This window comes from Limulus polyphemus, unplaced genomic scaffold (assembly GCF_000517525.1).
Source record: "Limulus polyphemus unplaced genomic scaffold, Limulus_polyphemus-2.1.2 Scaffold1493, whole genome shotgun sequence".
NCBI lineage: Eukaryota > Metazoa > Arthropoda > Merostomata > Xiphosura > Limulidae > Limulus > Limulus polyphemus.
Window position 1 is genome coordinate 140,516 of NW_013667103.1, and position 25,644 is coordinate 166,159.

General features: G+C 30.8%; 1 protein-coding gene across 10 annotated transcripts in view; it reads left to right on the forward strand.

Annotated features, from left to right (window-relative positions):
- The window catches only part of LOC106463825 (ankyrin-2-like), a 253,624-nt gene that overhangs the window by 138,934 nt on the left and 89,046 nt on the right, over positions 1 to 25,644 (forward strand). For all 10 annotated transcript variants that reach the window (XM_013923893.2, XM_013923894.2, XM_013923895.2 and 7 more), the window contains 5 exons: positions 4,089 to 4,164; positions 4,466 to 4,672; positions 19,439 to 19,567; positions 22,972 to 23,072; positions 24,729 to 24,819. In XM_013923893.2, coding sequence (XP_013779347.1) covers positions 4,089 to 4,164; positions 4,466 to 4,672; positions 19,439 to 19,567; positions 22,972 to 23,072; positions 24,729 to 24,819 — 604 coding nt within the window. The remainder of the gene's footprint in view (positions 1 to 4,088; positions 4,165 to 4,465; positions 4,673 to 19,438; positions 19,568 to 22,971; positions 23,073 to 24,728; positions 24,820 to 25,644) is intronic.

Below are 25,644 nucleotides of genomic sequence, written 5' to 3' on the forward strand. Positions count from 1 at the left end.
CTCTTGATTACATATGGCTGCAAAATAAAATTATGATAAAATTAAAATTAATACAGATTGGGAAGAAATCATGGATAAAGTTTGCAATACACAACAAAGGAAATGTAAAAGCTGGGAAACACTGAACTGCTGAATTTATCGTTAAAAAAATAATTCCAAAATAGAACAAAATGCATTAAAAACAAAAAATTTTAAAACAAAATTGCATGAAAAAAGTGTTTAAGTTTCAAAACTTAAGGAAAAATTACAAGTCAGCATAGAACCTTACACTTAACCTGAGGGTTAGAGTAAGGATAAAACTTCTTACTGTTGCTTATTGCTAAGTTAAAATTACAGAAATCAATGATGTCAACACTGGTTAACTTATTTAGAGAAAGGTCAAGAGTTCAGGCTTCACTGTAGGCTGGTGAATTGTTAAAATTCATATTCCAACCATTCATTGTAGTTTCTCATGCTATCAATACATAGTTGAATATGCAGAGTTTACAGATTGCACTTTGCTGAAGCAATTTTGCTGGGCCTTTGTATCATGTTCAACACAACTGCTGTTGCATGTATACCTACAAACAGTGGTTGAGTGCTGATATCGCTGCCTGGTTCTTAGGTATCATGAGAACAGCACTCCAATTGAAACTTTACAGAGTGGCACAAGAAAGAAGAAGGACAATTGCATCCCTGTTGCAAGCAGTGTACAATTGTATTGCTGCAGCAGAAGCCTTACTAAAATTAAAGTGCACATGGGATATGGTATCACCTACATTGTTGCCTGTGTTGTTGGCAACTACAAGAGTTGTTGACCTCTCTTTCTTGGCCCTAGGTAGCATGGCAGTGACCAGCACTCTAGTTTCAAAATTTATATGTGTGTGACAAAAAGCGAGATTTAGGGCTATGAACTAAGACAAACTCTGAACTTTTTGTTACACAGCATGAGAGGAAAATCTGTCTTATTTTTGAAAAATCTTGAATTTTCAAACTATGACAACAAGAAAAATATCACTACTTAACTCTTTCAATTTTCTCTGTTGTATACTACAATCACCAATGATGTCTACTCTTTTGAACTGACTTTGTGCTTTGCATGAAAGACAGCCACACAAACTGCGAACTTTCTATCTGTCTCACTCTTTACTTTCATATTATTTTTTAGGTTTTTGAATTATAGATTTTGACTAATGGGATTCTATGAATGTGCTTATATATACAGATTTTGGTTGGTAGGAGATTCAAACATAATGGGTAAAAAGATATAATGTTGTGCACTTTAATTGCCAGAATTAAAAAGTTGAACTGTTAAACACATTGTGTTGCCATCCATGAGTATACATACACAACATTACTAATGCTAAGTAAAAATAAATAATTCACTACACTAAAAATGTTTGAGATAAAAAGTGATAGATAAGTACTGCCACTCTTTACTTTTAATTTGAAATCTCAAGTAGTTTGTGATGCGATCATGAAAGTTTTGAACATTATTCTACAGTGTTTTGCCTATCTCTCTGCCTTCACTACATATATAAGTTATACTTTCTCTGTTCAGGCTTGATCTTCATTACATAGGTAAGAGCAATTACTACCTTGCAGACTAATTAGTTATTTTAGAGCACATACATAGATGTTTCACATGTAAAATAAGAAGTACAATCTTTCCATAGCTATATACCCAGATGTGTTGAAGATATGTTTACAAGAACTTATGAACATAGTATGTATTTATTTATCTTGAAGTGCACTGGTGTTCTAGGTATTTAGCTATCATCAGTGGCTTACCAGCCATTATCATTCTAGATTCACTAGCTATCGCTATGTAGTATTTTGTATAAATTAAAGTTGAATGCATATATAAGATACATGAAAGAGCAACTAGATGCTCAGAAAGTAAGAATTGCAAATCCACAGGAGCTTTTAGATGCTTCCAAATATCTACTTATATCAGCTTTTTTTTACTTTTCAAACCTAGTGAATTTCAGGATACACACATATATGCTGCAGAAATTTAAATATATGCACTAGTGTGTACGTAAAACATATTTGTTCGGGATCTTTTTCACTAGGTAGCTCAAAAAGTAAGAGAGACAATTTGCTTTAGGTGGTTAATTTTCTGAATGACTCATCATCCTCAATTTTGGTCCAGCCTGACTCAGAGTGTATTCAAAGTGGTTGGTAGATTGGTCCATGGCCTTGTTGGTAATCCTGCAGAAATTTTATAAGTATATCTACTTTCTTAAACCATGCAAAGGAAATAACAACAAAAACAAAGCTGCTACATTTTTGCAACAGCCAACTCTTTCTAATGGTTTGAGCTATGTAACACGTGCATAATGCATTTTGTGCTTCTTTTGCATTTACTATGTGTATTCATTGGCCCTCTGTTTATAACATGGTACCAATGCTGGTTGAAGGACTGGTGCTCACCTGTAGAACACATTCCCTTGTTGTTTGTCTCCTCTTTCAGGTCAACTAGAGGTGCCCTGCTTCACTGCCAGTACAGGCACTGTTGAGAGTGACAGCCTGTACAACTTCCAATGTCACAAAGATGTGGCCAAAAAAAAAAAGATGAATAAAAACATCTAAGTACTGTTTATTTTATGTTTCATGTACAGTTGTGTTACGTGGTTTCAATGCTGAAAAGATGAAATTAAAGTAAAATAAAACTGAATTTAAAGATTGAAGGAAGTTGACTTACATGATCAGCAGAATGGGTAGATAAAACATTAATATGGATGAAATTTCAACAGCAAGTTGTGATTCTCTCAAAAAAGAACTGCCTTCTTTAAAGGTGAAAATGAATATCTCCAAAAGTGCAGAAATTGCATATACAAAGTATAGTCTCTCTGTAGCTGGCCAATTAGAAAAAGGATGCTGAAATGTGGAAATATCTTTGATCCATGTGGCAACCATAAGGTATCCTCCAAACACAAGGTTAAACAGGATACAATATAACTATCCAAAGAGACAGCAAGTAAGTTCCGACCAGTCAAGCTCCAAAAAAATAACACCTCAGCTGCAATTTATCATGTGACATCAACCAGGTTTAGAGAGATCCAAAATGAGAACTTTGGGAAATCATGAATTTTGTAAATAATAAATATATACTATGAGAGAGAAGATATATAGTCTCTGTATACTACATGTTCAATGACTATTTATGATCAAGTTGTTGGGATCAAAAGATGGTCAGTTAAGGTTAATTTTCTTTTAAGGTATTATAAAAAATGGTGGTTGAAAAATGACTATTTGATTTTAAACCCCTTTTTTAGGTTGTGTGTTAATAACACATTCTCCATTTTTCAGTTACAAAACAATTAATATTGTTTAATAAAATCTTCATTATTTGAACAGTACATACCCAAATATAAAAATCACAGTTGAGCATGAACAGTGATCCTGGGACCCATTGTAATAATGTAGGATAGAACTCAATGGAAAGAATTTTTACAATAATCTGGATATGAACACTTCTTACTTACACTAACACCCTAACTCTTCTCTACCTGCAGTGGTTCTCAGGGCCTCATTTTTAGCCTTGTTAATCTAAAACTTACACACTCATAAAGTGTATCACCCTGTATTATTTCGAAAATGAATATTTGCTATATTCAACATCCTGTCCGGCCTATGTAATTTTCATGGTTGTGACTTTCTGTAATCAAAACAAATACCAGTAACAATGACATGTTATAGTTTAAGAGCTGGTTATGAAAAATAAGTAATTATTATCATACTAATTTTATATTATCAAGTTTAAATTGAAAATATTATCTTTGATTCAGTGATGCCATATGTTTTATAATATCAATTTGCTTTATCCTTGCATGACATTAAGCTATTGTTAAAAGCTATCCTGCAGGAGGTAATGTGCTGAAAGTCATGCACATGACTGTGTTCACTAGTGTGGTCTCTTGTAATCTTGTATGTTGAATTGCGTCAAAAAATTGGAGGTTTTTTGGATTTTTTCTGTTTTGATAGTGAGTGATTTTAGCTATTTGTACCAATCAAACTTATTGATAATAACCTAAATTCTTTCTTTTTAATTATTAATTTAATTAATTAATTTAATCATTAATCTTTATTTTTTTACTTTCTAGATTGAAGTTAAACCAGTACCAACAGAACTAGTAACACTAGAAAAAAAATATGGTTTTGTTGAAGAAACAGGACTAGGTAAGTATAAAATAAAATATTTTTAGAGAAAACATATTCATAAGACTCTCTTTTATTACCATTAACTGAAAAGTTTATAAGTCAGAAAGTTGTACAAACTTAATGTGTTGAAATATCTTCAGGACATTAAATCAAAACTGAATAAAGTTCTATTCTGCAGTGTGGGTTTTTCATTTATTGATTTATTTCTTAACAGGAACAACTCAGCTTACTCTACAAATAATAACAGAATGTTGAATTTATATTAACTTTTCTAACACTTTTAAATTTATTTTGTATAAAATGTTGTTACTGTTTTTAGCAAAGCCTGAGCTTATCCATCGTGCTGACCTTCGATTGTCTGACATTGCACGAGGTTTGGATCAAGACTGGGTGCAGCTAGCAGACCAACTTGACGTTTCTGAATCTGAGGTGAACAATATTAAGAAAGAACAGCCCAATGATCCAGTGCAACAAGCTTTGGTGATGCTTAGGCTATGGTTACAGCAGGCTAATGAAGATGCAACTGGTGAGAAAAAAATATTTCTGATTTTTTTAATCCCATTCACTGTATAGTAATCTGTTGTAAAAATCATGTAAATTATATCAACTGCAAATAAATTAATTTTGTTATTTACAGAACAAACTTATTATTTGTTTATTGCAGTTTAAAAAATTGCAGAAGCTGAGGTTTTGAATTTATAAAGTTAATTGTTAAAAAATAAAGCTAAAATAAATCACTTAATAAATTTAGTGAATTTTAGAAATTGATAATTTGGGCTATGTATGAACTATAGATAATCAAATTAACCAATGTGTTAGTTTATCAGTACATTTCACTTTAAGATGAACAACTTTGTTTATTTATAGCAAAAGGGATCTGTGTCCCCTTCTGTTATAAATAAATATTGTTCACCTTAAGTATCATTATCCTTTTTATTGTGAAACTTTGTTTTCCTCCAAATGCATTGACTACATTTCACCTTTTATTAACCTTTACATAGATTTGATTGTTACTTTAGTACTATGAATGTTCCAGGTCCTTTTTAATAGTTTGGTTATTACTAAAGCATTGACCACAGAGGCTACAAGTAGGTACATTATGCTGATCAAGAGCTTTTATTTGTATTTATTGATGATATATATGTGTGGTTTTGATAATCCTTTTTATTAAAATTCTTAAACTGTGTGGCCTCCTTTCTATTGAGCCAAAGGAATATACCAGGTTTTAGGGTTTATATGTTTTGAAACCTTATGTATTGAAAGTGATATTAGTAAGGATAAGAAATAGATACATAAAAAAAGCACATATAAACAATAAAAAAAGTTTTATATAAAATGTATTTGATACAAGTACAGTTATAAAGTGTACTGATTTTCTTTTTATTATCATTTGTACAAATAGCCCCCCCCCCAAAAAAAAACAGCCTCACAGCATTTCTTTGCTGCAAATAAACAAAAACAAAAGTTGTCTTAGCTAACTTCCTTCATTAATGTTTTGTAACTAAAACATTTGAACATAGAAAATAAAAAATAATTTATTTTTCAATAAGTTCATAAGCAATTCATGGATGTTATTATTTTATATTACTTAATTATTCCTTAAAATGTGCTAGGAAATACTAAAGGTAAGTAAAAAAAAAGCTTAATCCCGTGTTTGACTCTGCATTACATTCTTGAACAGTAATACTCATAATACAGAGTTATAGTAAAACAATTTTTAAAATGCAAATCAGTAAGTCAAAGTGGAGTGGAATGTATCAAAATTATATTTTGACATTGCTTAGAATTTTGTAGGTAGTGTGATACCACCAAACATTTATAGCCCTTTCTGGTGCAAAATATTCATAAAATCTAATCATAAAGATATGCTCAGATGAGGATATCTCTTGGACCTAATGGTATTGAAAAAAAAGGGAATATTGATCAATTTGGGGCAGGAGGATCATCTAGAAAGAGACCTGCAACAGGTTGTACTTTGCAGGCCTATTGTCAAGATGGATGGTCATCAGGTAGAGCACGAACTGGCATGGAGATATGGACTCAAAATGTAGTGAGGCTTAAAAATTGTTTTAATACAGTGTACTTAAACACTGTACTATTTAGCATCTAAATAGAGATATTCATATAAATTCAGGAAAACAAACTTGAAATTTCCTTATTCTCAGTTATTTTAGATACCTATCTGATTAATTTTGTGCCAGTATGGTATATAAATATCAAATTTTTGTGTATTCTTGTATTCTATACTTCACATTTACAATTTAAAAAAAGAATTTTAAATTCAAATTCAGAACATACTGAACCTGTTTGAGGTCATTTGCTAAATTCAGTCTTAGGTGTTACTTTGTGTAATAGGTCCAGTCATTGAAACTATCTACTGTTTTATGAATTGTCTGTATTGTGTTCTACTTTACTTTGTACATGGGGGACTGCTTTGTGTCTGTCATATGGAGAAGAGATGTATTCAGATTTCTGTGATCCAGTTTTCTGATTGGTCATTTACAGAAAGTGATCTGTTAATTCAGTATAACATTTTCAAACAGATTTGTTTTTATTTTGAAGGAGCCATGATGTGTCAGTTTATTTCCAATATATTTAACTTGCTGATTATGTGTCTGTGTGTGCATCAACTTCTCTTATTTTAACACACTTCATTGTTAAGTAAAGTTTGTTCTTTTATTATCAGCTTATTTTATTCTAATTCAAATCCACTATGCAATAGTTGAGTCTAGGATTTACACATGTCCTTGAAATCCTTTACTTCTTTCCATACCTTGTACCCACAAAGTAGAAATCAGAGATTCCATACTATAACTTTTAATATGTTTTGTATATCTGCATGAAATTCGGCAAACATTCAGTAAACATTATAAGTCTTTTGTACACGAAATATCAAATCTTTTAACTCTCCCTCCATGGGCTTCGCTGAACCCACCAAGTTCGTGACCCCAAATTGACCTTTACAATTTCCATACTATAACTTCTAATATGTTTTTGTATCTTCACATAATTTTGCAAACTTTCAGTAATCATTAAGAGTATTTTGTAGACAAAAAAATCAGAATCTTTAATGAAGTGTTTTCACTAAGCATTTCTCTATGAATATATGGAGTCATAGTATTGACTGCTCCAAGTGCAAAGTAATTTTCATGATAAGATTAAAAATACTTTTCTTCATTTGAAAAACCTCAAATTTTATCTGTTATTTTCTCAACTCTAATTATATATGAGGTTGGTCAATATGACCAACCTTGTAACCACCAAATACAAAATTGAACTAAATTTAAATTACCCTTTTTTCTTTCTAGAATGACTTCAGATTGTAACATGAAACTACATTTGTTTATCCGAAGTCGCTTTAAAATTTGTTACAGTATATATCTGTTTCTCCTTAAATTTCATTGTTTTATTGCTCTTTGAACTGTGTCCAATTAAGCCTTTCCTCACCGGGAGGTCTTCTCTTGGTATAGTAAAGTCGTTGGGTGACAAGCAAGAAAAATCCGGTTGTGGTTGGCTTAATGCCCCCCCCCCCCCCCACACACACACACACAACAATGTGTAGCTCACTTTACCTTATTAAAATTACATAAAGTATGAGCTAATTGCAAGTGTATCTTGGAAAAAAATTTGCATTACTATTATTATTAATTTTACCTTATCTAACCTAAAAAGTTTCTAATTTTTACATTTTAGTAACTTTTATAATAATAGATAAAGAATACAGATAAAAACAAGAAATATAACACTTACCTCGGTCTTCCTTTTTTTTGCTGTAGACTATTGATGAAACTTAACTCTACTTTTTTTATACTGATGGTACTACTGCATTGAATAATTTTTTATCTAATTAAATAATGCAACAAAGAATACAGAAAAATAACACACTAAAGATTTATATGTCAATTTCTTAAGTCTACTGAGTCAGTCTCTGTGTAAAGTAATTTTCATGCTAAGAATAATAATATTTCTTTTCATATTGCAGTTTTCATATTTCATATGCATAATCTCTCTACCCTCCTAAATGAATATAAAAAGTTTCTTTTGGTAAAACTTTATACTTTTTTTTCTACCCTAATGCTATCTCTAGAGAAATCATAAGTGCACATTAAAATATAAAAGTTGCCACATTTCCTATTAATAATATTCACAGTTTCAACTCTTAATCCTTTCACATATGTTTTCTTTTAATTTTTTTGCTTTGTTGTCTGGCTTGTACCAAGTAAACAGCTTATTCATCCATTTAAAGCGGTACGTCACAGTAGAAATACATTAGCAGATTCTTGTACACCAATATACTGCATGGTGTGAAATATGTGCATTTGAATGTATAGCTAAGTAGGCCTAGTTTTTTCTTTAAGTTCACTGTCCAAACAGAAATTCATTTACTTTTCATATATGCATTTTAGAACATACAAAATGCATCATTCAGTAGAATAAAATGTCCCAAAACAACTATCATGTAACAGGCTTTCTAACTAAGCTGTAAATTGATAAAACATTTTCTATTATTGATGCGAGCAACAACTTTTTTTACATATATATTTGTCATTTCTTTCACCTAATGTCTGTTGCTGACAAATTCCAATGAACATTTACAAGTTTGATATAGAAAAATAACCCTTTCTGTTGATGATAAACATGTACATAAAATAAGAACTTGTGGTTTTGAAACCTTCCTTGAAAGCACAATAGATGCATAGGGTTTCTGTTGTAGTTTGGAAAAATATATTGTATTTCAGCAAATGGAAGAGTTAGGATATTTAAATTGTACATTTGACCTTTTTGTTATTTACAACTTGTTTTTATATTAGATACTATAGAAGATCTGTAAAACATTATGACATTTGCAATCAACCAAGACCATGCACAATGGGTTAACAGGTAACATTAGATTTACTGAGAGCAAGTAGTGGTACCCACTTGACATTTATTCAAGATTATTTTAATTCCATGTCTAAAAGCTGTAATGTTTAAGAGAGTAAAAATAGTGATTTGTAGCTTGGGGAAATAATGTCAACACTATGTCTCAAACCTTAAGATTGTTTGCCTACTTCTTGTGATTGCATTTTCACTTTAAGTTACCTATATTTTCCATATTTTTTCAAGATCCCTATTCATCTTTTTAAATTAACAACTTTTAATAACCTTGTTTCTTTAGTTTTTTATGTCCATCATAGACATAAATCTGATTAATAGCAATACTGTCCTATCTGAAACAGTTTAGTTTAATGAAATATATACTTGATGTATGATGCTCTTTCAGAAAACAATGACAGCCTTTGGATTGGCTTCATGCAGATTGGATGGCTAGTGCTCCTGATATCATTGCCACAATGTTATCATTGATAGTGGTACTGCGTGTATGATCACTATCAACATAACACATTATGTACATACTTGTAAAAAATATATATATATATATATATAGCTATTATATACCCTACAGCTATATGGAGAGTCTGTAAAAACTGGATTGGAGGTAATACTGTACTATACTGGAACGGTCATGGACTAGATTTTGTAACTATACGAGTTTTATACATGCATGTACGTGCAATGCATGTTGGCTAGTATTTATATATATATGTATGTGTGTGTGTGCAGGCTTTATATATTTTTTAAGTTGTAAAGCTGTATATATAGATAGCCATATGCATTTTTCAAGATGTATAGATGGACGCATATATATTCAATGCAAATATAAGTCAGTGTGTCATGTATAATAGCACATGTATACAAATAAGCATTTTTAATATTTCTTATAGTTGTTATATTCCCCATTCCTTCTTCTTCTCTGCTGGCCATAGTAAGACCTGTCATGGTTTTGCTGCAGCTGGCAAGATTTCCTCTTAGAGTGACATTCTGCTCACTACAAAGTTGAAAACATGTATTAACAATTATGAATTGATTATATTAATATACCTTTTTCCCTCCATTTCTGATGGAGTTTGGGTTTTGACACTTCTATGACCCTCTTCCACTGTGATGACCCTGAACTCTGGTGGGCCGTCATACTTTATCTGAAATTAAATATTTTCTAAATGAAAATATCTGTTTCACTTTCACCTAGACTAGTCATCATTTTTGCCATCTGCTTGCATGATTTTTGCCACTTCTTATAATTAGCTTCAAGGATAACTACTCTATCTGCAGTATCTATAAAATTTGAAGTCATGCAGTGTTTGCTGTAATATGACACTTACCCTCAGCCATCACCATGATTGCTGATCCAATGTTCAAAACTGAGCTTGGTGCTATCTTTTAAATTGTGGCTTAAAGATTTCTGTTGTGGGAAACAGCATAGATGTCTGTATAACATTTTATACTTTTCTGTAATTTTTTAGACATTTGTGTAACATGGCCAAAATTGATAATGCAATGTTAAAAAAACTGTGAGCCTATCAGCAGTGTCGTGTCCAAAAGGGTAGGAACCCTATACATAAACAAGTGATACGTGAAATCAATACAGTTTCAACAATATGTTAATAATTGCTATGGTACATGTGTCATGCCTACCATATAAATATTCAATTACAGCTATATACGTATGCATGTAGTAATTTATGAGGCTCCATGTAAACTACAGACTATATTAAAAGGATTAAGTGTCAGCAGTTATACAACTACTGTTATTTGCTAGGTAGTCAAATAAACTTAAATATTACCCTACATAATGCACAATGATTCATTTAGTAATATTGTTCAGGTTTTATTACAATACTCACAGCTATTTTTGCTGTAGTCTGGTGGAGCAATATTATATAATAATAAGAAATGAATGGGCAATCACTATTATAAACCATTACTGTGGTTCATGATAATAAATTCTACCATAAGTGTTGCTAAACATCTTCAATAAAAATTACAATTAATAATAATTTGCCTTAATTATAAGTGACAGGCAAATCACTTAAATCCTCTGTGAACTCTCTGCTTTAAGTCATCAGTTGGGTATCCTCATTGTGAGCAGTGTTTTCAGCCCTTATAAGAGAAGTTGTATCCTGCTGTCTAAATTCTTGCACAACATAAAACATAATAACCATAGTTCCATGGACAGATCAGGTGTTACCTCAGGAGAATGACAAAGAACAAAAGCAGTCTAATGACTTTTTATTACCACATGTTATACGAAAACTGCACATTCCTGAACAACTGAGAAATTTAAAAAATAGCATATAAAAATATGGAAGTAGAATACACATGATATGCTTATGTATCACATATTTTCCTCCCCCTGTTAGCTCAGGCTTCTCCTCAAGCCACAATTAATTTTGACTTGAAAACAAACAAAATCTTTACATGCATTGGTTAAGGGCTACAGTAACTTTATTTCACCTACATGCAACACAGATACACAACCCTTCGACACAGAAAATCCATATGTAATGAAAACCCTTTAACAAGAATGCAGTACACACTGAAAATTCCTTTATCAATGATTAAGACAAATTAGACTCATAATAATGATTACAAGTTGATATTCCATAGCAGAGACAGCTGATATGGGTATTAAAACTTTTATTTAAAATCTTCATACAAGTTACAATGTTTTGACCTGCTTAAATCATCATCAGGTTAAGAATTACTTTGAACAAGTAACTGTTACTGATAATGTATTGTGGGGACGACAATAATGATAGGTATAAGTTGCAGGGGATGTTGTATATATTTGATTGTATTATCATATTTGGTAGTTATTATTTCATTAAATGTGTTCATGTAATTACACTGTTGATTACCAAATATAATAATACAACTGACACTATAAAACAACATCCCCTAAAACATTATACTCTTAAGCCTTGACATAACCCACTTCAATACAATGTGAATTTTGGTATAAAGTGGTTAGTGTTTGGTACTTATTTTTACAAATGAAGAAGCATAAATGGCAGCAGTTTCTTGCTTTGGCCTTAAAACAAAAGATTGTTAAAAGAAAAGAAACATGCTTCTGGGATCATTTGATTACTTTTAAATTAAAGAAATAGCAATTGAAGTTGATCACTGTAATTGCAAAGAAAAGGACAAATGAAAGACAAAACCAAAAAATGATTGATTCATTGCTTTTACATAAACTGTAAACCCCTAGATTTATTCTTCTTTTTTCTTTTTCTTTTTTTTAGCTGCATGGCTTATAAGGGAATTTCATCTAAACTGTGATTGTATTGTGAATGTGTGTCATTATTTTATATTTCCTGCTTGATAAATTAAACATCACTATGAGTATACATGTAAATATTTGTTTTCTTCTAAAGGTAAAATAAATACAAAGTTTTATTAATTTTATTTAGTGTATTATTTTATAATCTGTTTTTACTGCCACATGTTAGGATGGCCGTGTTACACAGTGTGAGGTATAATGAAACCAAGAAGGCGGGGGATTATTGACTATCCTAAGGTATTACGTGGTAGAGCATTATTAGACCTGGATGACTACATTATGTACCTGTCATTATTGTTGTCCCCTGTCACATGATCAATAACGGTCACTTTTTTCAATGTCATTCTTAGCCTGATGATGACCTAGGCAGGTTGACACATTGTTACTTGTATTATGTTTATAAATATAAAGTTTTTAAATACCAATATCAACTGTTTCTGCTGTAGATTTACTTTGAATAGGTTCCTCAATATCATGAACAATTTGATAATGTTTATGTAAAACAAAAACACTTTAACACACATAAAATTTGCAAATACATATTTGTAATGCTCAGTTCATAAGTATTGAATGCCTTTCAACAGAAACATATGCTGATTAAAATACTAAATCAAAACACAAAATTTCTCTCTTTATCAAAATAATAATAGAGCAAAGAATTGTAAAATAACTGTGTGTGCAATGGGAAAATTACATTTACTGAACATGCTCTTTGTTGCCCCTTTAACAATAAAATGATAGTTATACTGTAAAAGTAAATTCATAAATAAAAAATAAAGGAAACCCTTTAAGAAGAAAAATGAAATCATTATTAAAATCAAATACAATATGTATAAAAGAAAACAAACCCTTTAGATAAACAGATTCAATTACAATAAACTGAAATACATTATGTACAACTCTCTTTAACATTAAATACCTAAATATAACTATTTCAATGATAAACAAAAGTGATATAGTCCCTCTAGAAGAATAAAATACACAGCAATATGGAATAAAACATTTTACTCAAATAAGAATATAATGACAGGAATGAAGTAAGTTACAGTACAGATAGAACGAAAAAAAATTCAGAGGTAAGTACTATATTTACAACACTAAATTAATATAATATAAATATACAATATTTACATTTATTTTGGGCATCCTCAAGACACAAACTTCCTTTCCCTCAGTTCAACCTCTGTTAGTAAATCTTCCAATGTCTGTGTTCTTTGGATCTTCATTAGCTCAGCCTACAACTAGTGAACCTACTCTTCACATTATGCCAGTCTTTTTTCCTTATACAGGGCCCATGTTTTGGTACACTATGCAGCTTTCTCTTGACAATGTCAATTCAGAATGGAGACCTGCTGCAGAATGAAGGTGATCCATGATGTTTGTTGATATATTGGTTGGGAGTGTGCTTCCTCGGCAACTTTAACTCCAGAAAGAAAGGTCTTCTCCATATTGGGATGTTGTGGTCCTGCTGGAGGTGAGCATGCATTTGCAGTCTTCATCTGGTGGTAATCAAATGTTTTCCAGTGGGACACCTAAGAAGAGGCTCCTGATTTTGAGACTTCTACCTAGACTCCTTCTTCACTTATGGAGATGCTGTGGCTGAGCTACTGGTAAGATCAGCTCGAATAACATTGAAGTGATGGTTTGCAGCAGTATCTCCATGACTACTGTGGTACCTTTGTCTGGTGATAGCTTGGGTTCTGTGGGTGGATTCATATTCAAGTAGGGCTGCCTAGATTCAGTAGATATCAGAACCAGCCCAACAACTGTCTCAGCTAGATCCCTTACATCAGATGCATTAGTCTACAATGCATTTTCATCTATCGGTTCTACCAAGTTGAATAAGGCTGGTTCTAGATGTTTTGGGTTGGCAGGGAAGTCTATCTCCTCACTGAACCACAAATCCTGAGTGAATTAGTTTCCATTGAAACTTCTTTTTTTGAAAATGTCAGGAAAACTTTAAGGTTGAAACACATGAGAATGGAACCCTAGTTAGTTGAAGAATAAGATAGCCAGAGTGGTCAAGAATTTGATCTTAAATAGCAAAAGTCCAGATTGAAAATCTGAGTTCAGATAAATCCTTATTGCTTAGAGGGTCATCCAGATGTGTAGTTTGTAAAGAGGGATGTAACTGCCCAGGTGCCACCATATTCTTGTCTATTAACTGTCATTACAGAGAGAGTAATTAAACTACACCTTAGTCAAGTGACATTTCTACGAACTTCAAGTATGCTCATACCCTATTTGCCCATATCCCTAACACCTGTAAGCTTGTTAGTCCCTAAGATGCATTTACGTCCACTTGATTATTACCTATAGCTATTCTTACCCTGTTGTCAATTTTGTGACAACAGCCAACACAGTTTACCCTTTGACCCAGAATCACTATAGAGTTTTGGCCCCATCTCTGAACCACTGTCAAATGTTAGCATAAACTTGGGTACCACCTTGGTGCCCTCCAGTTTTTGCATCACAGTCTCATGCCTCAAAATACTGGGTATCACAAGTTGTAATCTAGGCTGAGAACCATGGTTTGTTGGTGAATAACAGTGCTACAGTACTTTTTTCTACTTGTACAAATGCCATATGTTATGTACTTTCATTTTATGTTACTCACTTTGAGCTGGTTTGATTTATATTACTGCATGGCATTGAAATGTATAATACACTCACAGTGGTCAAGGATTATGGTATCTTTTTCATGCCCTTCTAAACACTTAAAAGTGACACAATGAAAATCTATACATAATCAAAACTCTTTCATAAAGATTTGGTACACTCTGAAAAGCCCTTTAACAATGATTAAGACAAATTAGACTCATTAACAGTGACTAAATACATTTTAACAATGTTCATTTCATAAATACTGAAACTGCATTTAAAACATATATGTGATGATTATGCTACGAAATCAAAACATAAAATAACACTCTTTATCAAAATAATAATAATTACAAAATAACAGTATGCACAACACCAAAATCACAAACTTGGATTATATGGGATGATGGCTTTTACTTCACAGCAAAGTTGCTAGCACAAATCTTTTTATTTTGTAATACTATTTCACTCACCAAAGATTAAAATTTTTATTTCTAGTTTATTGTTTTTCAAAGAGCTCAGAATATAAAAGTAATTAACAGGAGTGTAGTGTTGCTGTAGCACACTAGAGTTTTCAAAAACATAGGCTATTTCAGTTATTCTAATGTATTAGGACTTTAAAACTTCAAAAAATTGTTTATATGTATATATAAAATAAGTTATTTAGTTAAGTGCTCAGAATGCCAAAGAATACTCATTGTTTGTGATGTCCTGTGTTCACTGCAGAGCTCTCTTAGACTGCCCATTACACACAATGACACTATTTCTCAAGAGCTGGTGTCAGGCTGAAGAGTAGGTGTCAGAGCATTAAATTGATTAAATATTTTTTATCATTTGTCACATGATTAATAAAACACACAAATATGGTACTAAAGGATTAAATAAAATACATTTTACAATTATACTGTGTGTTTAAAACACACATTTTTAGAAGACTTATTATTTACATAATGTACAACAAAAATTGTTTTTAATTTAGTTATTTGTTTGGACAAAGCAGGAGGTGTGCAAACCAGCATACAAGTCAAAGCTATTAATACTGTAGTGCAGTTAGAAATATAGAAAATTAATAGGACATGGATTTTTAAACCTTTTCTTAACATTGGTGATTTTTATATGGTACCTAGTTGTTGTTTCTTTTTCCTTGCTGTTTAATTAAAAAGAAGTTGAGATGCATATTTTCTCTTGATGTTATATGCATTTTCAGTTTAGTACTAATGTAATTAGTATCAGAAAATTAGAGCTGCTGATATTTTCTTTGTCTAAAATGGACTCACAAAAATGGAAATCAGGTTCTGAATATGATATCTTTACTCTAATGGTGATGTCAAAAATTTGAAAAATTTTGTCAGGGATGTGGCACTATGAAATTTATCATTACACTACTAGTAAGTAATATGCAGTGTAAAGTTTCTGGATTTGTTAACAGGTTATATCTTGCATGGAAAAGCATGTAATAATAAGTACAAGCCAATGTTTGGTACATGTTATTTTCTAAAGAGAGACTGAGTGTGTTTGAAAAGGAATCTTTTATTTGTTCATATTTGGTAAATATTAGTTATACTTCTTACATGATTTTTTTTTACTAGACATGAAAATGTCAGACATAAAGCTGCTTTTTAATGGGGAATTACATAACATTGTAGACAAAATGTACTTAATGCTATCTTGTTAGTTAAAGATTATGGCTGATTGTGATATTCATTGGATTCCAGTTGCTACTTGGAAAACGAAATAAAATAGAGGTATTTCTTAAATTGTTTAAGTGTTACCACTAAATTGAATTGCTTTGTGAAGGTGCTTGAAAGTCCTTGAATTGTATTGAGAAATAAGTATATGAACCATGTAGTCCTATATCACCTGGCAATTGCTCATCCTTTAGAAATTTTGTTTTTAAATTTTTGTTCAGCTTCCAACTGTGTGTTGTCCCTTTTATCTACTTGCAACAAATCTCTGCTTCTTTATTAATATAAATTTTACATGTTCAGAATCTTAGTTTTTTATACTATTAAAAATATTTGAGCAAAGTTAATAAAAAAGTTTGGTTTTCTTATTTTAATATAATTTAGGGAAAAAAATCGTTTGTTACTACAATTTTCATACCTTTTACTATTTTTTTTTATTAGTGTGGCCTCTAATAATCATAAAAGAAGTTTCTAGAAGCATGGTGAAAGTACTCCTGCAATTAGCAGACTTTACAATACCTTGATTTAAGTATTCAGATTAATTATCTTTACACATAACCTTCATGTAGAAAGCCACCCTGTCAATTTATTTATGGGCCAGGTTGTCTTAAGTGTCCATTTTTCAACTAGAAAATGTTGAAAAAAAAAATATTCTCCTATAAGTATGATTTATACAGGTCTTGAAAATATAACTACTGAAAAGCCTCGTACTAAAAATCTAGCACTCGGGCTACATTCAGTCATATGTCTTCACCTTGATGAAGGTGACTACTGTTTTTCACATGTGTTCTTTTTTACCAGATTATATTGTACCTAAAATAAAAAGGCAAACAAATTGTAAAAAGGCTTTCCCTCCTGTTGCCTTTTTTCTCTGATAATATTTCTGCTGCTGACTTTGTTTACCATCAGTTCTAAAAGTACAAACAGTGCCGGATTTAGGCATAAGCTAAACAAGCTACAGCTTAGGGCCTCACAATCTGCAGAGGCCTCACAAAATTTCAGATTTTTTTTTTTTTTTGCTTTTAAAAATTTTATGTGGATTTTTATGTGTACTGTAGTTTTTAAAATGGCTTGTGTAGCAAATTGCTATGTGTAGTTTTAGCATTTGTATATATATCTTAATGTATCTTAAAATTATTTTCAAAATTACATTTAAGTATTGTTTCCAGTGTATACTATATTATAATCAAGTCAGCCAAATGATAAATATATAATTAGTAAATGCATTCATTTGAAAATAATTTGAATCTTTCACTTTAAATACCTTGCTATTAAATAATTAAAAGGACATATATATATGTATATATATATATATATATATGTTTTTAATTTTTTTGTGGTGATCCACGGTCCTGTTTTGGCATGTACCTTTGTGAAACCTTCTGGTGTAACTTTTTAACAAGGAGCCTCCAAGCTTTATATAGCTTAGAGCCTCACCAAGTCTAAATCCGGCACTGAGTACAGATATGAAACCCATTACCGAAATGCATACCACCTCTGTATATAAGCAAAGATGGGTGTAGGAATTAATGTAATTACCTATACATTTCTACAGTAAATTCAGCTATAGCAGTCTAATAAGGAGAATTATTTTGTAATAGACTACTTCCACAGATCATAGACGTAAGCTTTTATTCTAATGTGGCATTATACTAAGAAGTGCACCTATAAAGAGTTAAATTAAAATGGTGATTTCCTTTACCCATTCTATGAATTCCTTTACATCTCACCATGTCCCCAGTTATCTGTTTTTATAAATAGACCCCTTTTGAATATTATTATGTAATCTCACTTTCAAGGACTTTTCTTGCAGGAAAATGAGTTTATTTGTGACTATTACATTTTAAATCCACCCTGCCCTAATCATCTGCACATGGTGGAAACTAAATATGGCGGGAAAAGCGTTATGCATTCTATATATTCCCATCTGAAGTCAAAAAGAACACGTAAAGGAGTTCACGCAATATCGTGTTCTGTGGTTTTTATGCAATTTACTCTTACCCTTTCAGTTATTGATAACAACAAATATCTTGGCTGTTGTGAATAATGATATAACAAAATGACATAATTTGAGTATGTACACCAAATATATGTGCAAAGGAGATCAAGTGCTTAAAAAACTAATTTTATTACAAGCTTTAAATAGACATACTCAAAATATCTCTTGATATCCTGTGTTTGGGGTATGATCAAATCAAATTATATACTTCCTAGATTAATTTTAGACTCATAATTTATAATTATTGTCTGGAAAATTAACAACCGTAAAGGAGAACACATTATTATGGCAACATGTTATTTTGGATATTTTTATATGTCAAAAAGTAATGGGACAATCAGCTAATAATAGCTTTTCAAAACATAAATGTTTACTAATTACTCACAATAAAGGCTTGAGTAATGCATACAATTTTTGTTTTTGTATTATTGCTTTGAAATTAAATTTTTCTGCTGGCTTGCTACTTTTAACACCCCACCATTGTTTATTTCCTTGGTTTGCTGGAAAAACTCAACATATTATATATGTTTGGAAAGTTTTGTTCATCATCTATCATTTATAATGCCCCAGAACATTGACAACATCAAATTGGACACTTAAGAAAGCTTAGCCCTTATGGGATATACTTTTGCCCATTGCTTCTGCTCAGGGTCTTTTCTGCAGGTAAACTTTTATTTACTGGTGGGGCAAATCCCCTGACCCCTCAAGTTTATATTTCTAGGTTTAATGTTTACCAGTAGTATTTTTTTTAACAATTTTAATGACTTGCTAAGGAAAATATAATTTCAGTTGTTTTAAAAAATTGTTTTTTTAATAAATGCTGAGATTATTGGTTGCTATCTGCAGGCAATAATCTTGAAAAGGCTCTTAGAAAAATTGGAAGGGAAGATATTGTCAACAGCTGCATGTTTAATGTGGAAATTGTTACTGATGATGTAGAAAAAGCAGTTGCAAAAGTACATTTGGACCAATCAGGTAAATATTTGTATAATTGAAAGTAGAATATTCCTTATGTATGTTAAAACTATCACTCATTTACTAAAAACAAAAGAAAGAACTTTCATCTTCAGAAAAAAAATAATACTTTAATGAATCAATATTTCAACTTATGTCTTTGACGGGAACTCAGGATACAATGTAATACAAAAACTAAGTACAATTGATATAAAATGAGGCTTATGTATAAGTTGAATTTAAAAGTATCACATTGAATAATCTTGTAACATCACATATAGTTTTAATGTTACATTAAAACTGTTTAACATGATATGTTAGATATGGCTTTTGTATAAATTTTGAATATAGGAATTTTTCATCTATATTGTTACATCATAGAAGAAAACTGATAAACTTAAATAACAAGGAATTGATATTGTAGTTTGCAAATGCATCAGACACCCCATTGCTCCTATAGGTGAAATAAAACAGTTTTAGTTTAACATAAGGGAGGTGATATGAAAGGAAATGAAGACAGATCAGTTTCATGCCGGTTTGTTGAAAATGCCTGCAAGTAAATGGATATGTTTGATACTTATGATATTTTCAATAAAACTGAGCTGTTACTTGCCTTCAGAATGCTCAAGAATAAATTTTATACAAGAGCGAAGTGAATTTAGAAAACAATGAAACTTTTGCAAGAACTATGTAATTTTTTTCCATTACCATACTCTAAAGATGTTTATAAATTATAATAAATGAATTTGTACCAAGAATGTAGATCAAATTGAATAGTGGAACACTACTGTCTCAATGCTTTTTGTTCAAGCATGTTGAGAAAAATGTAAGAAAAACAACAGTATTCCTTTCGTTTGTCTTTAGAGATCACCATTGAACTTCCAATAACTGTTATCTAAGATTAAGAACCTTAATGCTCATTCAATCCATTAAAAAGGAATATCCTGAAAAGGCAGCTCCAGATGTTCTCACTGACAAAACTGATCGAGTTGTCAATTCCCTCATCAATGGGAATGGATATGTACAGTTGTAGGACATCATGACTGAGTAAAATTGTGTTAGAATTTATCACGTAACTGCTGTTTTCCTTAATTTTTTTGTACTAAGTTATAAGTGCTCATTAAATATGAAGGTATTAATTGTAAAAAATGGTGTAGGAATTTTTCAGAATCCATGACAGTTTCTTAGTGGCTGAGCCATTTGTAGATAGTATGGGTCTTAAAGGCATGTTAGATTTGTGGACTTAGAGAACAACATTAAAATGGGTACACAACTGTGCATGAGTTTTAAGTGATTTTTAAGATGCTTAAGTTTTAGGTGATTTTTAAGAAGGGGAGAGAGAGTTTAGATTTCTTCTAATAAATTGAGAAAAGATTTAAAGAACCTCATTTTATTCAACCTTTAAACTCGGTAATACATAGAAATAAAGGTTGACAATTTGAAACTGTTCTCACTGACAGAGCCCCGAGGTATAACATATATATAGACATATTACATTCATGATCTTTTCTTATAATTTATCATACCATGTATTGATTTCCTTTTGCATTATGTTTTTGAATTTATTTATATTAATTTCCTTATTTATGGAAACATAATAATATGGAGTTTATCTTTTATGTGCACATATTGTAATATTATACAATTTATGAGAAGCACCTTCAGATGTTATTTGCATAAGTACTTGCTCACTATACTACACTGAAATGTGTTCACATATTGAAGCAATTTTTATATGCTCTGTCTTTATATATCAATTCCTTTTCATTCATATCTACCAACTTTTGTTTGGCTATAACCTGCCTCCCAGTGGTAAGTTTGAAGGCTTATAATGTTAAAAACTGAGTTTTGATACCCGTGGCAGCTTAATAATAAAAAAACAAACAAATCTATAACCCAATAATATAGCTTACATTTTGTTATGTATGTATTTGAATACACAAGAGAAAACCTAATCTAAGACATATTGTTGAAAACTTTTAGTTTTATACTGTTTGACTGTTCTCCTATTTGTGATATTGTGAAGTTAGTGTGATTTTTTCAAATGTTAATTATAGATAATGCTAATTTTATATCAGTTTTATTCACTTTTTGTATTACATTGTACCCTGACTAATACTGCTAGAAACCAGGTTTCTATACCCATGATGGGCAGAGTACAGATAACCCTTTGTGTAGCTTTGTGCTTAATAACAAACAACAAGAAAATATTGATATATTAAACTAATACTTTTTCTGAAGTTGAAAATCATTTCTTTTTTTATCAAATATGTCAAATAATTTACTTGAGTTAGCACTTCATACATAAAAAAAGTCTGTAAGTTGTTGCACAAAACGTTTTGTGACACTATAAAGTTTATGTAATAGTTTACATAATTTTAAATATAGTATTTCCAAAAGATTATTGTTTAAGGCTCATAATGTGGGTTTATTGATAGGTAAAAAAAGTTTATTGAAGAATTCTTCGTGTTTAAAAAGTTAATTAGCATCTTTTTGCACTAGCTGGCACTAGATTTAGGTGATTCCAAGTACAATTTCTTGTTAAACCATACATGCACAACAAGAACACTCAGGTGAAACAAGACTTGGGTTGTTATTAGTTGAGAAAATAGTATTGAGTTAGAAGCTTGTACATTATACAGGCACTGTTGTTAAAACCTGAAGGACAGTTTAACAATACCATTAAATGTAATACTATTAAGAGAAACTGTATTCCAATAATAATTAAAATAAATAATTTCATTACAATGTTTAAGATAGTATTTATAGAAATCTGCAAAAAGGAATTATAAACAATAGTTAAACAGGGATGCAACTGTACCAGTTATAAGATGTACAAAAGTTGTCAATATACATGATGCTAATTATATCAAGCGTGTGATTCCCATTCCCTCTTAATACCAGTTTCTGGACCAATTTTCATTTTCCTTATTATGAGTGCTTCTTTAAAACATCTGGTGTTGGTATTGATATCATGTAACAGATTTCTAATTCATGCAATTTCATCTTTTTATGGCATTCCAAGACATGGAACATAGCAGCCGAGTTTTCTATTTTGCCAGAATGGGCATTTTATTTATTTCATTGATATATTCTGTTTCTTCAGAACACTTCTTTTTTACAACCACACATGAGACTGCAGACCAGTCTTTTTTTGTGTACTTGCCATAGTGAAGTATTCATTTTCATTTAAGATTTTTTAGTGTTGGCTTAAATGTGGATCCTTTAAGATGTCATCTGACTGTGTTCATATAGTGTATGTATAGTTTAATTAAAATAATGTACTTGTAATAATCTAAGCCTGATGATGGTTTTTGCAATGTAGCCAACAGATTGCTGAATAATTTTTTTACTTATATTTTAAAGAGTTTCAGCTTATTGAATACTTTAGTTTATAATTTCAGCAAATCTCTTTTTTTTTATAGGATTTGATGCCTTCAAAGATGAACTTGGTTCTTCAAGGGATGCATCATTGCGACGAGACATTTCCCTTGATGTATCTTATGATGAACAGGACATAATGAAAGTATGTGTTAAGCATCTGTATAAAAATATTTCTTGTTCACTTGTAAATTGCCTTCTTCTTTGATTCTAGTTTACTTAATTGCCCTAGCCTGTGCTAAAAACTATTCCTATCAAAACAAAATTAATGCAGAATTATATTAATACAATGAATTATATTAGTGTAATAAACATTTTTTTATGTGAAATAAAAAATAGACAAATTATTATAAAGTAGACCTAAAGCAAGAGATTATTTTTTATGTTCAAAATGTAGTGTGTTTAATATTTTACAGTGCCACCGACCTATGACTGATCACAAACTTGCCCAAAAAGATGACTTCACAATAAGCAAAACTTGTATGAATATTTTAGGACTAGTATCTATTTAACTTTATTATGATATATGTTATTATTTCAGTTTTTGTACAAAGTAATGCAGTATCTTAAAATGATTCATGTGATTAAATGATTGATTGCCTTGAAACACTTGTATAGGAGTTTTTAATGTAATAATTTGAAGTATTAAAAGCTTTAAGCTCAATAAAATAATGGCATTTAAGTCTTTCAGCAGAATACTTTGAAAAGATCGTAGTCATAGTTGATATAAATAAAGTATGGACTACTAAAGTTTAGATCATCATTACACATATAGATATATGCAGCAGTGAACTTCAGTTTTTAAATAAATGTTTTCACCATAAAAGCTGTTGATTATAAGCTAATAACATTACGTAAAAGATGCGAGGTGTTACTTTGTGGTTGGCATGTTTGTACTGTGAATCCAAAGATGCATGTTTGCATCAGCCACTAAAACTCACTCCATGCATTTGGGCCATGGATATGCTCTTAGACTGACAGTTAAGTTCCACTACAAAAGCAGTTCAAGTGTTGTTGGTGGGTGATGTTGGCTATTTTCCTTTTCTCTAATCTATGTAGCTTTTCTTGAAAATTTGAAACAAACAAATAAATTCAGAAAGAATAGCGTGTGGTAATGCACTGGTATAAGAAAAAGGAAATGTGTAATCATTTAATAATTATTAACCTGAATGTTTTTATATGTATAATGAGTCAATTGTGCAGTAAACATGACTTTTTAAAACTACTAGACATTAAATAAGGATTGTGCCAATTATTAAATGTAGGAAACTTTCATGGTATTTTTTGTTATTTATTTTTTGATAGTTTAATCTTGTATTTTATGCGCATGTGTGTATACATAGATATCTGATTCCCACTGAATTCCTCCCAATGGCTCAGAAGTTTGAAGGCTTATAATACTAAAACCAGATTTCAATACTTATAGCAGGCACAACATAGATAGCCCATTGTGTAGCTTTCCACTTAACGACAACAAACTCACTGAATTCCTTATCATTTGATAATGCAAGACAACCATGAATAAACCTATGGCTGGAAGGAAATGAAAAGCTTTTCCACTTATAAATATTCATATAATGAGAGTTTTAAATGCTGTAGAGCCAAAGCATACAACATTTTGAAGAAATATTTAGTGATAATGATCGGTATTCCATTGCAGTGTGAGACTTTAAAAGTATGGTTAACCTCAGTATAGATAGTTAAGTGTAATACTATATTGTAAAGTCTATTGTGTCACATTTGATGCTTTTACATGTTATAAAGCAAAGTTCAAGTGACACTCATTACTTAACTTTTACAGGAAGCAGAATCAGCTGAAGAAACCAGCAGTGAGGCTGGTTCAGTCCATGAAAAACAACCATCCACACCAGTAGAAAAGAAACCAGAAGAAGGTAATTTTTATCACCAGAATATGTTTCTGTAAGGTATTATGTGTTAATAAATATGTTTATGAATATTATAGTTTTTGTAATCAAGTATGAATATTTTATGCATTTGATAGTTTTACAACTGTAAATATTTTAAAAATGATTTTAATAATATTTTTTCACTGTTTCATGACTTGGTGATTCTGAAACTTATTTTAAGCATTATCTTAACTATTTTGCTAATAATTGTATTTCAGTGTTCAGTTCGGAGTCAAAACTGGCAGTAAGTTTGACTATGTTCATCACCTTGTTAATAATACTGAGATTATCCTGTGTATGGTAAAGGAAAATTTGTTGAGGGAGACAAAATGCATAATACAAGTGTTCTCAAATTGTTGTTATCTTTTCTTCTCTCAGCAATTGGTAGCTTGGATATCAAATACAAATTAAATGAAGCCTATTTGTTTGAATATTAAAAAATAGATCATTGCTAAATTACTGAAGGAATATTACTGAGATATGTAGATGTATTGTTTTTCTAAAATCTGCAACATTTTTTATGCTTGCCTTCACTAGATCTACACAGATATCCATAGAATCTAGTACATATACTGTGATTAAGGTGTTTTGTTTTATATATCTGCATAAGTAAGTTGCTTTTCACATTTTATATTAACCCTTTCAAGACGGGTCACGGGAGAAATGCCATGTCATCTCGTTTGTTGACTCGCATTCAAAATTTTATTGAACTACTATTTCATGAATTGATGTCAGTAACTTTGGTATCAAACTGTAGATTATAATTCAAATTTTAGTACTATATATTACTCAATTTCTTAATTTAAAAGC